Genomic DNA, 16,786 nt, shown 5'->3' with positions numbered 1-16,786 from the left:
AGCGAAACGTAAATATCGTGCAGAATATATAATATTATCATATTAAGAAAATCAATTAAGATTACATTTTCTCTCTCTGAATTTAAGCACTTCCTTGTATTTTTGTCGAAAGATTATCCTGTATCCTATTGGTGGGATCAACTCAGAAAGTTCACTATCGCTAAGTAGCGGAAAAAGATCGACACTGAGCTTATGTTCTTGAAAAAGCGGTAAAAGTATTTATAAAAGCAATTGCTATTATAAACACTTGATAAATGTGTAAAGAACTTACTGATAAAATTAAACTCTTGGATCACAAAAAGTAAAGACTAAAATAGGTGCCGTTTGTTTTTCACTAACGGTTATATCACCAAAATGTGCTAGTTAAGTAGAATATATATTTTATTCACGACTGAACTATAATAGCTACTTTATTCCCTGAAAAGCGGGACTAAAGTAGCATTTTATTCCCTCATATTCTTTTTTCCCGCAAATTTACTTTATTCCCGCAAAATGCGCGTTTGCTGATTAATATAAACGCATATATTTAGATGTTGAAATAACTATCTCTAATAAATTACGGCTTCTGCCAACGGGATGAGGCACAGGATAAGGAATCGCCAAATAAATGACTCTCGGTTAACACTAAGTAAGAACACTCTGAAGACTTTATTCGCTCTCTGTAAATTCTGTACAACTCTCTTAGTCAGAGCAAGCGTCTACTCAACTCTACGGCCGAACCCAGAATGGCGACCGGGGGCGCACTCCCCGCTCGCCACGGAGAGGCGTCGCGACGCGTCGGCCGGAAGCCGTTTTGGAGAAGACCACGTAGGCGACTTCCCTAGCCGAAGTCGGGTCTTGAGCAAAGCGTCTGTTTGCGCTGGTGACGCAAAAACGTCGTGGTGACTGCATCAGCGAGCATCTGCTTGGTCTTTTTGAATGCGTCTAGGGCTTCGTTCTTCCAAGTGAGAGGCGCCGGTTTCTTGCGCAGCAGCAAGAGCTTCAGCAAATCGTTGTGGAGTGCGAGGAGACGTGCAGCTCTAGGAATGCAGCGCCTGTAGTAGTTCACCAGACCCAGGAAGCGGCGAAGTTGCGCTGTGTCAGCTGGCTGCGGAAAGACCTGGATTGCCTCGACCTTGCCTGATTGTGATTTACAGCTGTCTCCTGAGATGAGATACCCGAGGAAGGTTACCGCCTTTTTGACCAGCGTACATTTATCTTGATTAATTCTGATGTGAGCCTTGCGCAGAGTGACGAATAGGGTTCTGAGGTGCTCCAGATGTTGTTCTTCGCTCCAGGATACTACGACTCTGTCGTCTAAATACGCCCGTGCGAAAGGCAGTTCGCGCAGCAGGTGATCCATTGACCGTTCAAGATATTAAGCAACATTGCGAAGACCCATCGATGATCTTGTAAAATCAAAGAGTCCAAATAGAGTAATTATTGCAGTCTTGTGTGCGTCTTTAGGTGCTATCGAAACTTGATAAATGCATTCTTCAGGTCAATAACTGAGAAGGTGTCGCCACGAAGCTCGAGCAGATAATTCTCAATAATCGGCAGAGGGTATCTATCTGGTACGGTGCGACTATAAAGCTGGCTTTACTCACTAGTAATACGGTAGGAGCCGTCGGCTTTCTTGACTACACGGCGCAGGCTCGCCTATGAACTATCCGGGAGACGGATGATGCCCATTTCTAAAATAGTATGTAACTCGGCGCGCGCCGCTTCGAGGCGTTCGCCGTGGAGTTGGCGTGGACGTGCTGCAGCTGGAGGTACAGTCGTCACTATATGATGGAAAGCGGAGAGATCTGGCATAGAGATGGCTGGCATAGAGATCGGCTAGGTCTTGGTAGTCTCTCAACAGGTCAGCGAACATTCCCTCGGCGACTTCGGCAGAGATGTTGACTGCGACGGAAAACATTTGAGTGGGCAACACGGCGCCGGCTGTGTGATGTGTATTGGTCAGCGTCGAGGAGCTGTCTGCGTTGGAGGTCGACAGCGAGGCCGAAATGAGCACAAAAAGAAACCGGAGCCTCGTTGTTCGGTCGACGATTTGTAAGCGCCGCACAGTGGTCAAAAACGACCTTTTTTTCGAAATCCTTGAACTTCCGATAGAAACAACCGATCAAAGTGAATTTTTTTGAGCGTCATGTTCATTGATTATAGAATATAGGAAAACTATAGAAGAAGCGTTAGACTGATATCTCAACCTCGAAGTCAAGCCAAAGGTGCTCGTTATTCGGAAAATGCCTCAAACACTATATTGTGTGTATTTTTTGCCGCTAAATCCGAATTCACCAACAGAATTAACTAAATTAATTAACCTAAATTAAAGAATTTTTTTCTTTGATCAGTACTATATAATATAAAAATTGTCTTGATTTGATGTATAGTGCAATAATTGATTATTATCAGAACAGAAGTAAAAGGTGAAATTTGTAAATTTCTTTGTTGCCAAAGAAATCCTCACCTTGTGATATTTATCTTAATTATTTAATAAATATATCAACAAATATCAGGATCAAAATATATCTAATGTTTATCATTTATTTACTAATGCCAAGTTTTGATTAATAAGAAGAAAAATTTTAAAGTATGAGGATAACCCTGGTTTCCAATAAAAGAAAATCTCTAATTTTCCATAACTACTTGGCGAGATGTAGTCCTTGGTGAGGACCTCTTGAAGCCTTTATTGAACAGAAATATTACCTTTATGTGTAAAAAAAATTCTTTATAATACAGCGCAATCATATAATTTTTGTTGTTATAACAATATTTTAAGAGCAATGGTTATACCATAATAAATTCTAACATTAATATCATAAAAGAGACAAGTAAGTCTCTATAGACACATTTTTCATCCATTAGTAAAAGTTTCATAAGTTTTGAAATTAGCACTAAAACCATTTATAGATTCGTATGTGTATATGTATATATATATATATATATATATATATATATATATATATATATATATATATATATATATATATATATATATATATATATATATATATATATATATATATATATATATATATATTGTTTTCTACATAACTTCTAAGAGAAGGTCAGGCCCTTCCTAAAACTTTTCAGCTACTTTCTTACTATAAAAAGGTATCTTTTTACTGTATTGAAGTTGTCAGAGTCCGGATCAAACATTCAGATTTTCATATTTTAAGATATAAAATGCAAATAAGGTAGCCTTAACATACATATAGGGCTTTAAAAGTATTTTTATTAAAAAATTAAGAGAATTTTACAACAAAAATATTCGGATAGTTTTAGTTAAAAATGCATCCCTTATGAGCTACAAATCATTGAAAATAGGCAAAAATTGCAAAAATTGCTTGAAACCTTAACTTTGACCAGCTAAAACCCGCTGAAAATGTTTTTTGGGAGTCAGGTACAACATATAGAACATATATGTACAGCTTGGGCAAACATTAAAATTTTCATCTTCGATTTCACAGAGAATCACCCATACATATAGTATCACAAAATTATATATATACACCTCTGGAGTGTTATGGTCTGGTGTGGAATCATCAATGGCTATTTGATTGGTCCTTATTTCTTTGAAGAGAACGTGAATGGGGTAAACTTTTTGAGATTACTTCGAGACATTTTACCTGAATTACTAGAAAATGTAGACCTAGCCACAAGGCTAAGAATGTGGATCCAATTAGATGGAGCACCACCACATTATGCACGCATTGTTCGTGATTATTTAAACACCCGCTACAATGGCAGGTGGATTGGGCGAGGTGGCCCAGTTGCCTGGCCCCCTCGTTCACCTGATTTAACCCCTCCCGATTTTTACTTATGGGGATATCTTAAGAATGTTGTTTATGCTCAACGGCGAACAACGCGAGATAATATGATCGAACGCATTCGTACAGCTTGTGCAGCAATCCCTCGAGATGTTCTACTTAGAACCATAAGACAATTCAGAGCTCGACTTGATCTTTACATCCAACAAAACGGCGGTAATTTCGAACAATTAATCAATGGTTAACTCCAGTTAACATTCCATAAAAATACCAAAAAAATAACAAAAAGGGAAAAAACAAAAAAAAAACAAATACAAAAAAATACAAAAAAAAAATAAAACAAAAAACAAAAAATGGGATGCTAAATCCTTTTGACAACCTCCTCAATGGTGCATCCTGGGTTCGGCTGATGTCAAAGGTAATTTCCGCACAAAAGATGATTTTTTTCCAAAATCACATGTTCGAACGTAAAATTTCCCGCTCTTTCCATTTCTGGTGCCAAAAGTAGGGGTTTATATTTGAAAAAATCGACTTGACCTTCAAATGACCTTGAAGGTCATGCTCAATGACATTGTCAAGGTCATCATCAGATAGCCAGGGAAAAATCCTAAAACTTTTACCCGAAACTTTTTTCGCTGGCATGCTTTACCAACGAGATAATTGAGATTAAAGATTAAAATGACTCACCCTGTATATATATATATATATATATATATATATATATATATATATATATATATATATATATATATATATATATATATTAGCAATACAAATTAAAAATATAATGAAAATAATTTATTCTGTGCTACGAGCTGTTGTTGCTCGTCCACGCACTTCAGATCGCTATCAGAAAGAATATGTTACGATGCCATATTTTGTTATAGATTGAAATAATATTTATAAGTAAATCTAATACATCCAAAATTAAATGAAAACTAATTTACGTATTGCAAAGATTAAAAAATACTGGGGCTCTCTATAATATACGTGTTCGTTCTTTGACGGCTGCCAGACCGATTTATCACCATTCAAAGTTTGCCAGACCAAATTTTTTTTACGCTATTTATTACATATTGTTTGTACAAAAAGTTTCAGAAATAATGATTTCAGCCAAATTACTTTGTTATTCCCACAAGGTTTCCCGACTGCCAGACTCAAGTAGAACCGTTTACAATCTGCCAGACCAACTTTTTTATGTAATTTGGTATGACAACAATACATAATAAGATAGAGGCCATGATGTTGTTCCAGTACAAGGGTGGAGCCGTAAGCAAGCAAGGGTAATCCACGGAACTCACGCAAAACAAATCATGTAAATTATAAAGATACGTTAGGCTTAAATTACATAAACCACAGCAGATTTTGCGAGGTTGTTGGCGCAGTTGGCAGTGGAAGCACCTACTCTTGGGTTTTGGTGAATACGTTCAATTCACAACCCCCTGTAATTGCTAGGGGGAGGGGGGAGAGAAACGCGTCTGCGCAAATACAGAGTGACAGTAACAACAACGATGGGGCAGTTCCTACAGGGCATGGAAGGGTGCAGAAGGCTTAGTAACAGATGAGCATATGTTAGCGTCACTACAAGAGGTACTGACAGATAAGACCTACAAATGTCTACAGAATTGGAATGCCGAGCAGGGAAAGTAGTCCAGTTGGAAGGATTCCTGCGAATGCATAAAACGTTAGTATGGGCAGACGTAGTGTTATCAACATAAGTTGTGGAACAAGGTGATTGCTAGATCGCAAGGATCTGGAAAACTTTACGGGTGTATATAAATAACCTGCAAGGCATTATGCGCAAAATAAAATCCCGAACAGATCATAGTCAGTAGCTGGATCGGATATACCACAATATGCTGCCCAGCACTAAACGCAGACTCCAGCGGAAGGATTTCACCTCCGCAAAGCAATTGCTTGAGGCTGCCGTCAAAGTAAAGGCCTCTGTCGCTTGCGAAGCTTCGTATAGAGCGCCTCCGAAACCTAGAGTAGCGCTTCTCCTAGAATGCGCCTTCAAGGAGGGCAAACTAACGCATGGTAACAAAGCTCAGATGGCTGCCGTAGAATTCACAGAGCAAACCGACGCAGCGCCCTTATTGTGAGCAAGTTTTTTGATTCGAAACTTACGGCAATAGACCAACAAGCAAAATGGGCCAACGCTGGAGGAAGCAACAAAAAGTCTGTGCCTCAGCTCGAACGCTCCGGACTTAGAAAAAATAGGGGTAAATCCCCGAGTCCAAAACGCAAGGGACAGAAATCAAAAGGCTCTGCAAAAACGGACCAAATCGAGAAGAAGACGCCGGTGCAGTACTTCAACTGCCACGGCAAGGGTCATGTTTCTCACGAATGCCCGGCAAAAGGAAACGGCCAGAAAAAGTTGTAGGTGAAGTCTTTACCTTAATAACTCGCTCAAGACCTTAGACGATTACGATCGCTCGATTGCACTAGTGTTCAGTGAATCAAGTGCGGAAGTGCAACGAGATAATACAGTAGCTATTATGCCCAAAAGAACCAACAAGTACTTAGTTGGGGCGAATTTCGGCCACCTATCGATGCAATATACGATTCTAACGAGAACGTCCTGTATATAAAGAAGGAATGTGAGATTGTCGAACTTTAGGTATCTACGATAGCTGCAACAGGAGCGATGGGTTGCAGCGGTTGGCCTCGTGTACGTCAGTAACGACGAGCACGCGCAAATTCGCAGGATGCTAGAAAGCACTTTGCCAAAAGCCAACCGTACGATCGGACGGACGCAACTGATCGAACACTGGATAGACGTACAGTTGGCTTGGGAGTTGGCTTGGGAACCAAGACAAGACTCTCTTTTTCCGAGTAGAAGTAAAGTACTTCGGCATCCTGGTTAGTTATGATGGTTTTCGGCCAGATCCTAAAAAAAGAGTGCGCCTATAGTGGCGTATCCGGTCCTGAAAAACCTAAAACGCGATATCCTACGCAAGCAGGATGTTGCAGCAGAAGAAGAATTGCAGCGAGGCACGATCGATGCATGACATTATTGCATAGGAGGTTTATCCCAGCTGCAAGAGCAAGCGTCGCTAAGAACTCGGAGTGCGCAAGATCACCAAAAGCGCTATCATGACACCAAGCGTAGGCTAGCCTCAAATCAAGTGGAAGACCTCGTAATAAGGCGAAACCACGTATTATCCTCCAGAGCGGAGTAACATTCTGCAAACTTAGCGCCACTGTATATTGGGCCATATAAGATAGTAGAAGTACGCCGAAACAATACGCATCCATTAACCAATGAGAGAGGTGAGCAAATCGATCTTGTACCAGCTTCACGGCTGAAGCCCTTCTATTCGTCAGCAACGGACCAAAAGTCGCAGAAGAGTAAAAAAGGAGACAATGCTTAACCGCCGCAGGATGCGAGCGTAGATGCTGGTGCGAGCAATGCACTACAGCAAAGCGAGCAAAATTTTGTCTGCGAATATATCGATAGAGCGTCCAAGAACAACGAAGTCGCAACACGCCCCGACTCGATCGAAGAAAACGCGCATCGTAGTAACAAATCCTGCGACTAAGATAAGAAGTCCTCCAAAATTTAAGGTGTGTAAGGTGAACAAATATATTTCTATAGCGTCAAAATTTGTAGCTCTGGCAAGACGTATGCGAAAATCTTTGAACATTCTTTCCGAATAAGAATGTTTAAGCAGTGCGAAATATTTGTAGATTTTCTGCTAGGTATTTTTTAGATTAACGTGCGTACTGCATCTAGGGACTCGTGCAGGAGTACCTCACGGCATAAAAGGTATCTTGCTGAGTTCTTCAGTCTCACTCGCTTGACCGTGCCCGAACGGAAAGGAGCAATAAGTCTCCACTCCTAGTAGAATTCAGCCAAAGCATTTTTGTATGTACAAGTCAAGGCATCGGCATCACGTCCGCTGCTTTATGCTTGTTGTTCAACTTCAAAATCAATTTTAGCTGTTAATGTAGTAGAAAACGTGTTTGGTTTATACTGTTCATCGTCACAGACGCTTCACTAAAAAATACTTAATTGTTATTTGTTACATAAAACTATGTATAGTTTTTGTGTGTCATTAGTTTACCTTCTCCTAACCATACGCCAACTATTGATCAGGGTCTACAAGTCACGACTATTAATATTATTACATAGGTATTATCATGAATTTTCATATATTTAAGTTGAGGCTTCTTCGAACCCGTTTTTATAAAACATACATAACCAGCTATCGTAAATTTACCAATTTTGATTACAAAATGTCAATATTTTTACTCTTAATTATATAAGTCGTATGATTTAAATATAACCATTTGAGCCACAATGAAAAAGCCAAAAAAAGTTTTTGAAAATTGAATTTTTATATAAACAAAAAAAAAATAAATCACTAAATCAAAAAGGTTTTTTTTTAAACTCTGTATAAATAATAAAATGTGTATAAAATTTAATAATGTAACAGTTTTAGAACACTAACAGTACATTATCGCTTCCAACAAAGACTAGCACGTTCCAAATTACTCGTGAAGTGAAGCAAATTTTATTTAACGCCACGTATAGCGGCACAATTTAAGTTTTTGCGCAAAAACTAGCACTTTTCATATGCTTGCTGCGCAGACTAGCACATTTCACGTATTTGCTGCGAAGACCAGTAATTTTCACAGGGTCACTAGCAGTTCCAAGGCTACATTTTAAAACAATTTTGTTTTATTCTAGAAGAAAAGTTAGATTGATCAGTAAAACGTGCTGCTGAGTAATGTGCTGAGTAATGATAACTGTGCTTCGTAGGCAGCGACGACATATGCACACGCAATGTAATTGATGTTTGTAGTATTTTGAAAATTAATTACCTATATAAGTTTCTCCATCACCGACATTATTGTCTTCACCACTGGCTGCAATTTGTGCAAGACTTTCTCTATCTTCAAGCTCTTCACTAGCTTTTGGTATGTTGGAAACAACATCATACGTGACACCAGTTTGAGTTAATGAATCAATTCTTACAATTCTTTTAAAGATTCTATCTGTAATACTTTGTTTTTTATAAATATTAAGAGCTAGTCTTTTCCTTAAAATAAGATCCATTGGTGCTGGATGTGATAAGCGAACAGTCGTTTTCAAAATTAAATAGATTCTTTCATTTGCTGGAAAAAAATAATGCAGTAATAGTTAGTAACAAGAAGTATTCACATTATGACTTTAACAATTTAACGAAACTCAAGAAAATAAGCATCATACTCTAATTTTACCTATAAGGAGCGTTGAAAACCTTCGGGTCAGGAATTTCCCTAAAAATTTATAAACGTATTTTAGGTTTGCATTAAGATTTTATGCAGACTCGTGTTCTACCTAAAATTCTCAAGAAATTACTACTTGTCTACCTACAGACAAATATGTACATTCCCTTGTACTTCATTCTACACATTTCCCTATATGTGCGTACAAAAATGTGTGCATGGTCTCAACAAATAGGGCCGACAGAATAAATCATTGAATAAAAAAAAAGATACAAAAGCAAGAGATCCTTGCTGTACGATTGCAGCAGGTTGGGCTTGCCACAAGCGCGAGGCGCAGCCCGCGCGCATCAGAGATATATAGATAAATAAATATATTTGTATTCGCTTTGCAGCAAAAAGGTCACACAAATTACAAATTAAAGAAAGCCCCGATGGTCGGCGCTGGCCTCATGGAGATTGGGGGGAGGGGGGGAGGACTCCCTTAGAAGCGGCAGAGGTTTGTCACCTGACCCCTGCTGCATGTAGAGATGCAGGTGATATCATAATAAAGGTTGATGCAGACAGGGATAAAAGAGCTGTTTGCATAACGAAAAGGAATGCGCACTTGAACCGCCTTGGCAGCAGAATCGAGGAATTGATGGACTATGTCAGGGACAGACACAATGTGCACAAACAAATTAAAGATCCTGCCCAAATCATAATAGCAAACTATAAGAATCTTGCATGGCAGATGATAATTTACAGCAATGCCAACGCCCGGAAACTCAGGGAAGGGAAACCCAGACAACCCCAAGTCTTATATCTCGAAAGGCGGGTACAACAAAGGAAGTCCCAACTACTCCGCAGGATAAAAATGGAGAAAATAAAGAAGAGGATAACCAACCTAAAAGGGCAGCGTGACAGAAAGTCGTCACAAGAAAGTCAAAGAAAAGGGAGAAAGAGGTAAGGAAAGGAATAAAAGTATCTCTGGCGTTACAACTAGAATAGGACTAGCAAGGATAGATACTATATTTTTGTTGATCTTCATGTGTATTTTTATGAACTTTGAACTGATAATTTGTTGAAAATGATTTAATAAAATATGCTATATTATTATAGTTTTTCTTTAATGTATCCTTTCGTGATTTATTAAAGTACCTACTTTTTTACCCACTAAGACGTACAAGATGCGAAAAACAATACCCATATGCGGATAATTTCACGGACTCGTGACCACGCTGTTTCCGCTTCAACTGGAAGTAACAGCTATCCCTAAAGCGGAGGCAAATGATGAAATCATTCCAATAATCATCACAGAGAAATAAATAACTGCATGCAAAAGAATTAGGAACAACAAGGCTCCAGTCCTGGATGGCATACCCAATAGTGCATTTAAACAAGCTATACAGGCACGCCCTAATCTTTTTGTGGACCTGTACAATATATGTCTCAAAGAAGAGACGTTTCCTAAGATCTGGATAAAGCAACGCCTGGTACTACTTCCAAAAGGAGATAAGCCACTTGGAGAAACTGCATCATACAGACCACTCTGCATGCTGGACACCCCGGACAAGATTTTAGAGCGCATAGTCGGCGTTAGAATCGACCAAGTCAATGAAAAACCAAGTAGACTAGCGGAATATAATTACGATTTTAGATAAAAACGCTCCACTCTTGACGTCATAAGCTTAGTAGTCGACACCGCTAAAAATGCAATAGAAGGGAAGAAATGGAAAGGAGGAGCCAAAATGTACTGTGCTATTGTTACACTAGATATTAAAAATGCGTTTAACTCAGCCAGCTGGGGCAAGATATATGAGGCGCTACGAAAAAAAAGAGGTTCCCGCATATATAAGAAGGATTATGTCTGACTACCTTCGTTAGAATGCAGCGCTAGAAATGCGAAAATCGGTTGCAGCATTCGTTAGAATTCAGCGCTGAAAATGCGAAAATTGGCTGCAGTATTCGTTTGAATGCAGCGCTAGAAATGCGAAAATCGGTTGCAGCATTCGTTTGAATGCAGCGCTAAAAATGCAAAAATCGGCTGCAGCATTCGTTTGAATGTAGAATTACACTCAGAAAAAAATAAGATAGCTGCTGTCCCAAAACGTGTTGCACAGCACTCCCTGACTGCACTACAACTGCGCTACCATCTGCAGAGCTACGCGCCTGCGACTGGACGCCCAGTAGCCTAATGCGTATTGCAAAGTATAATGTCGAGTGCTTGCGAAATATAATAAATATTTTCAATTACTGTTAGTGTAAAAGCACAAAAAACATTGCAAAACAATGTAGGATTTATTTAACATATGAAACTTCTGTTAAACTTCGTATATTTGTACAATATCTAACCTTCAATTGCTTAAGATTTAAATAGACATATTATGCGCATAACCTAACAATTGTATGAGTATGACGCTCGAGTTTCATCTAAAAGGATCTTTCTATACTTTGTTCATGATGTTATACTACTTTTTTAAAGTTTGCAATATTTTTCACCCGATTTTCAATAGATTCTTGAACATGTGTCGGTGCACGAGCAAGCATGCTCTCGCATCCTTCCCAGATTGTGCGAGTAACGCGCCCGGAGTAGGCGCATAGGTCGCTCTAGGACTAAGCGTATAGCCATACGCTAGGTTGGTGGCGCTACTCTTCCACTTTTCTTCTAGTGTAGAAATGTAAAGATCGGCTGCAGCATTCGTTTGAATGCAGCGCTGGAAATGCGAGAATCGGCTGCATGAATGTGCTGACTGTTTGGCCAAAATTTTCGCAGCTCAGACATCAGTGCTTGGGGAAGCTCTTTCCCACATGCGAGAAGATTAGGGCACTTGACGCGGGAGCCATACTGACCTTCTGGAGAAGGGCAGGCTTACCTGCGTAGGAGATGTCATGGCGAAGGGTGGAACAATGGGTTTACAGCATAAGTGCCAGGGATCTCAGAGGTCTTTAATAATAATAATAATACAATGACGGCTACAGTTACATGATGAGGGTGATCGACGTCGTCAGTAAATTTAGTTGGCTGGAACCGATGAAGGATAAAACTTCGAGAAATATCGCTGAGACTTTCTCACGTGTGTTGTCGAGAAGCGATAAGCGTCAACCAATATGCCTTCAGACAGATAAGGGCAAAGAATCAATTGGTCGTAAGCCCGGATACAAAGGCAACCATTGCAGGGAGACTGATACGGACCGTCAACCAGCGAATTTGGCGATATTTTACCCACAAAAATACACGGAGATACATCGATGTATTGCAAAACATAATAGCGGCGTACAACCACAGTAAGCACTCGGCGACAAAGATGACACTGGCATCTGTAATTGTGTACAACGTTGCCAAAGCACGAGAGAATTTACAGTGTCGTTACCATAAAAATGAGCATAAAGTGATGAGACTCAAGTTCAAAGTCAGTGAAGCTAGCAAGATCTGTCTTAAACAAAGACAAATATTCTTATTCTAGTTAAGGAAATAAATAATTTTGAATGCATCCGTGGTCATTTAAGGGTAACAGTTGAACGTGGTGGTTATGTAATCATCAACCGAGTCTGCGCAAAGAGGAGCTGCTCACGGTTCAGTCACGAGCTCTATTTATCGGAAGTAAAAAAATTTTTGAATTTAAAAACGAGATACAAGGAATTTGTTTTATTAGAAATCAATACATTATAGAGTCGGATAGACCTGCTGGACTTTCCAATAGACTACTATCCATGTTCATGATGTACAGCGACATCTGTGAGCCATATGTGACAGGTGATGTTCAATCGCGTCTACTACGAGCTGTATCGATGAATACCAATAATTACGAATATGGTACTACTCGAATCAAAAATTTCTTCCCACCAATGTACATACCACTGTTATTCAACGCATTTCAGATAATTGAAATAGATAAAAGAGACCAATGTGGAGACCAGTCGATACCATTCGATTACGGGACAGTGACTGTAACACCTAATTTCAAGAAAGTCGATGACTAGTCATGAATCGCTTCGAAGATTACTTTAACTGCCAATTTGGCAATGGCTACCAGTAAGGTGGGGGAGGGGGACGGAACCCTTACACCGGTGAAGTTGGTCACATTTACATCGGATCTGGTGAGATTTTCAAGAGATAAGCTGAGGATAAACTGGACAAGTTAATGTAGGGGTCAGGATATAAAATGTCAAGCTACGGAAATCCTGCTAAAACCTTCGTCTAGAAGGAGAAAAAGAAGCAGAACGACGAGATATATTTGTTGTAATATAGTAAGTATCATAATCTTCAATATTATAAAGGTAAGAAGGTGTGTTGAAAGGCTAGTACTTTTATATGGTAAAAGTATTTAATTAGAGTAATATGAAATCATGAAGATTTGTATATGCATAGTTGGAATCAGAAGAGATAATTGCATGTGCTTATTTATTGTAAAATGTGACGTGGCCAATCTAGGGGTGAAACTCGCGTCTCAATCCCATCTCGAAGCCTCGACACTATTATTTTATTAAGGGAGATTTCAGAGGGAGTTCCGCGGGAAATCCGCTGTTCGAGTTACAGCGGTGTGTAATGGAAAGGAAATCACAATAATTCGTTCGATTCTAGTCAACTCTTTATTGCTCGCTTTGGCTGATACACTACGGCCGTCGGCTTCGCGGCCGACTCGTCTTCGCCGCTCGCACACAGACACACGCACTCACGCTCGCTTTCGCACACCTCATCGTCGTCGCGGCTCGCTTGCGCTCGCGTCGCGCAAGCTCTCGCGCTTACTCACACTCTCTGTCTCTCTCTCTCTCTCTCTCTCTCTCTCTCTCTCTCTCTTTCTCTCTCGTTCTCGCATGATTTCCTCTCGCGGCCTGCTCGTCGGCCCGCTGATAAGGTAGACCTCCGCCGCGGCGCCTCTCTGACCACACGACAACTCTCCCTTTCCTCGGTCGAACGCGCGCGCGTGATTCCTTGAATTGAGCCACGCCGCTCTTTGTCCGAACGGCTATTCGGCCGCGCTTTCGGGCAGGCTGAATTATTATTATTCACGCCTGTCAACCCTAACTGATGTCGCTGAGATCTGGCCTGACTGATGATGTCAGGCTTGGCATAAACAAAAAGAAAGTCACGCTTCTGTTTCTATTTGATTTCAGCAAGGCGTTTAATACGGTGTGTCACGTCAGGCTCCTGAGAAAGCTATCCTCTTTCGGCTTCTCCAAGCAGGTCATCCGCTGGCTTGCATCTTACCTTACGGAAAGAAAGCAGGCCGTTATTTGTGACAACGACGAGCTCTCCACCATCCGGCCCCTGAACACCGGTGTCCCGCAGGGATCGGTTCTAGGTCCCCTGCTATTCGCGTTGTACATCAATGACATTGGTTTTTGCCTGGATTCAGATGTGTCCCATCTAATCTATGCGGCTGACTTGCAAATATACAGCCAATGCCACCTTGAGGAGCTCGATTCTTGTTCTGACAAGATGAGAGCTAATGCCGAAAGGATAATGGGCTGGGCTGCACAAAATCACCTTAAACTTAATGTCCTGAAAACTAAGGCAATCGTCCTGGGCTCCCCCTACTATATTAATGCTTTACCAACTGTTGCTAACACCTACATCAACATAGGGGGAGCCCGGGTCGACTATGAATCATCCGTGCGCAATCTGGGGTTGGTGCTTGACTGAAACTAACGTGGAAAGAGCACGTTACACAACTATGCAAACGTGCTCACTCATTAATGTATAGGCTTTACTTTTTCAGGAAAAGTACCAATCTCAGGTTGCGTAAACATCTCGTGCAAGCACTCCTATTTCCAATCATCGACTACTGCTCATTGGTATACTGTGACCTGACCCAAGAAGTTGACACAAAACTCCAGAGACTCGTAAACACGGGAATTCGATACATCTATGGTGTAAGGAGGGACGAGCACATCTCCCCTTACAGGCGTGAACTGCAATAGCTTACAACTGCCGGACGTAGAAAGTACTTTGCAGCCTGTCTTCTACGAAAACTGTTTAACACAGCTATGCCTTCTTACATCTTGGCCTTGTTTGACTTTCACGTCGCGCACAGGCCTGTGAGAGGGGAGGTGACGCCTCTGGATATCCCGACTTTCAAGACGGAGACGCTGAAAGGTTCATTCCATATAAGCGCCTCATACCTCTGGAACTCGCTACCATCACGCCTTCGCAACACTAAATCCATGTCACACTTCAAACAATTAGCTAAAGAATATTTTTATGCACTTGAAAACTCATAATCATCTCACAAACACTTACACTCCTCCACTCTATATATATATATATATATCATCATCATTTCACATTTACACTATATATATATATATCATCACTCACACACACACACACAAATTATAACTTGTTTTACTTTATACTGTTATTTTGAATTGTACAACACAATGTACAGAAATAAAACTTATTTAATCTAATCTAATCTAATCTAATCTAATCTAATCTCTCTCGACCTCTTGTCCTGCACACGCGAACGCGCTCTCCCGAACACTTACGATTTCGAACCCCAAAATCGCGATGCACAAGAAAGCTTGTCAGACTGTTACACCGATACGTGCGTCTCGGGCAACGGTCAAACAAGAAGTGTTGTGCCGCGCCGGCCGCCATGGCGATGCGCGCTCTCTCCGCTCCGGCCCGGCCAATCAGCGCGCGCGGATCAGCCTGACCCCCACAACCGCACTCTACTCGCGCCCCGACTAGCCTGGAATCAGGCTAGTGACCGTCGATGCGGCCCCTTCCTCCGACGGCTCGAATCCCTGCTCCCGTTCGACTCGCGCCTAGCAACCCGCTCCCCGGCGATGCTCAACGCGCGTACCCGCTCACACACGCTACAAATTTTCGCGAATTCTCCGGACGCAGCCGGAGTTACAAGGTTTCTACGAACACTCTTACACTCGATCTTCTTCTTCTTCTTCCCAAAATTCGCTGCTTCTCTAAATTCCCGTCGTTGCTTCTTGTCCTCCTTGCACAACACTCGTACCGAGAGAAAAAGAGAAAAATACACGAGTTAGAACAATTCGCGCACACGACACAAAGCACGCCGAAGGACACGGCGCACGACGAGTCGTCTTGTCCCAAAAAGTACAAGCCTAGCAACAAATATAACGTATTGTAATACGACGTACAACGACTGGTAAGCGCGCGCCACAAACACACACATGTACGTCTCCCCACTTATGATATGCATGTAAGCGTCACGTGACTGCGGGAGCTGTTCAAGCTATGAGGAAACTAGTCATTAACTGTGTAAATAGTGATAGTGTTGAACTAACCAAAGCTGTATTGAAGGAAAACCTAGAAGGAGTTTGTGAGGTTAGGAAAGAAGAACTTATAAATCCTAAAATTAAAATAGTTGGTTTTGACAACGATATGAATTGGAGTCAAGCTGAGATAGAGAGTGACATAAACTCTAGGAACTTCAGCAGTTTTTCAAATAAAGGCCTAGTCAAACATATGTACAAAAGCAAACGTAGTGATACAACGACAGTATTAATGCAGGTTCCTTCTGAGGTATACAAGTTTATCAAGGAGAATCACAGCAAAATCTTTGTACGATACCAAAGCTGCAAAGTCTACGACTATTTAAGTAAAAGACCATGTTTCAACTGTGGTAGATATGGTCATAGTGGAAACAAATGCAAAAATAATACAGTTTGTCTCAATTGTGCAGATAGTCATAAGATCAGTGAGTGCACAAACAATATAATAAAGTGCTTAAATTGTAAATATTTAAATGTTAACTACAATACCACATTTGACATTAAACATGTTGCTAGTGATCGCAACCTATGCAACATATTGAAGAAGAAAATAAGCTTATGCATAGAAAGAATCGACGATCTGACGA

The 16,786-nt window shown here is 40.7% G+C and overlaps 1 protein-coding gene across 19 annotated transcripts in view; it reads right to left on the bottom strand.

Moving 5' to 3' along the window:
- The window catches only part of LOC100117353 (kinesin-like protein KIF13A), a 1,179,147-nt gene that overhangs the window by 468,057 nt on the left and 694,304 nt on the right, over positions 1–16,786 (bottom strand). For 16 of the 19 annotated variants that reach the window (XM_031928189.1, XM_031928179.1, XM_031928190.2 and 13 more), the window contains 2 exons: positions 8,979–9,017; positions 8,580–8,873 (listed from right to left, as the gene is read on the bottom strand). In XM_031928189.1, coding sequence (XP_031784049.1) covers positions 8,580–8,873; positions 8,979–9,017 — 333 coding nt within the window. The remainder of the gene's footprint in view (positions 1–8,579; positions 8,874–8,978; positions 9,018–16,786) is intronic. The other 3 variants (XM_032601923.1, XM_031928185.1, XM_031928176.1) reach the window with 1 other exon arrangement.

The sequence above is a fragment of the Nasonia vitripennis genome (genome assembly GCF_009193385.2).
Source record: "Nasonia vitripennis strain AsymCx chromosome 4 unlocalized genomic scaffold, Nvit_psr_1.1 chr4_random0004, whole genome shotgun sequence".
Classification (NCBI taxonomy): domain Eukaryota; kingdom Metazoa; phylum Arthropoda; class Insecta; order Hymenoptera; family Pteromalidae; genus Nasonia; species Nasonia vitripennis.
This window is presented reverse-complemented; position numbering and strand designations above follow the sequence as displayed.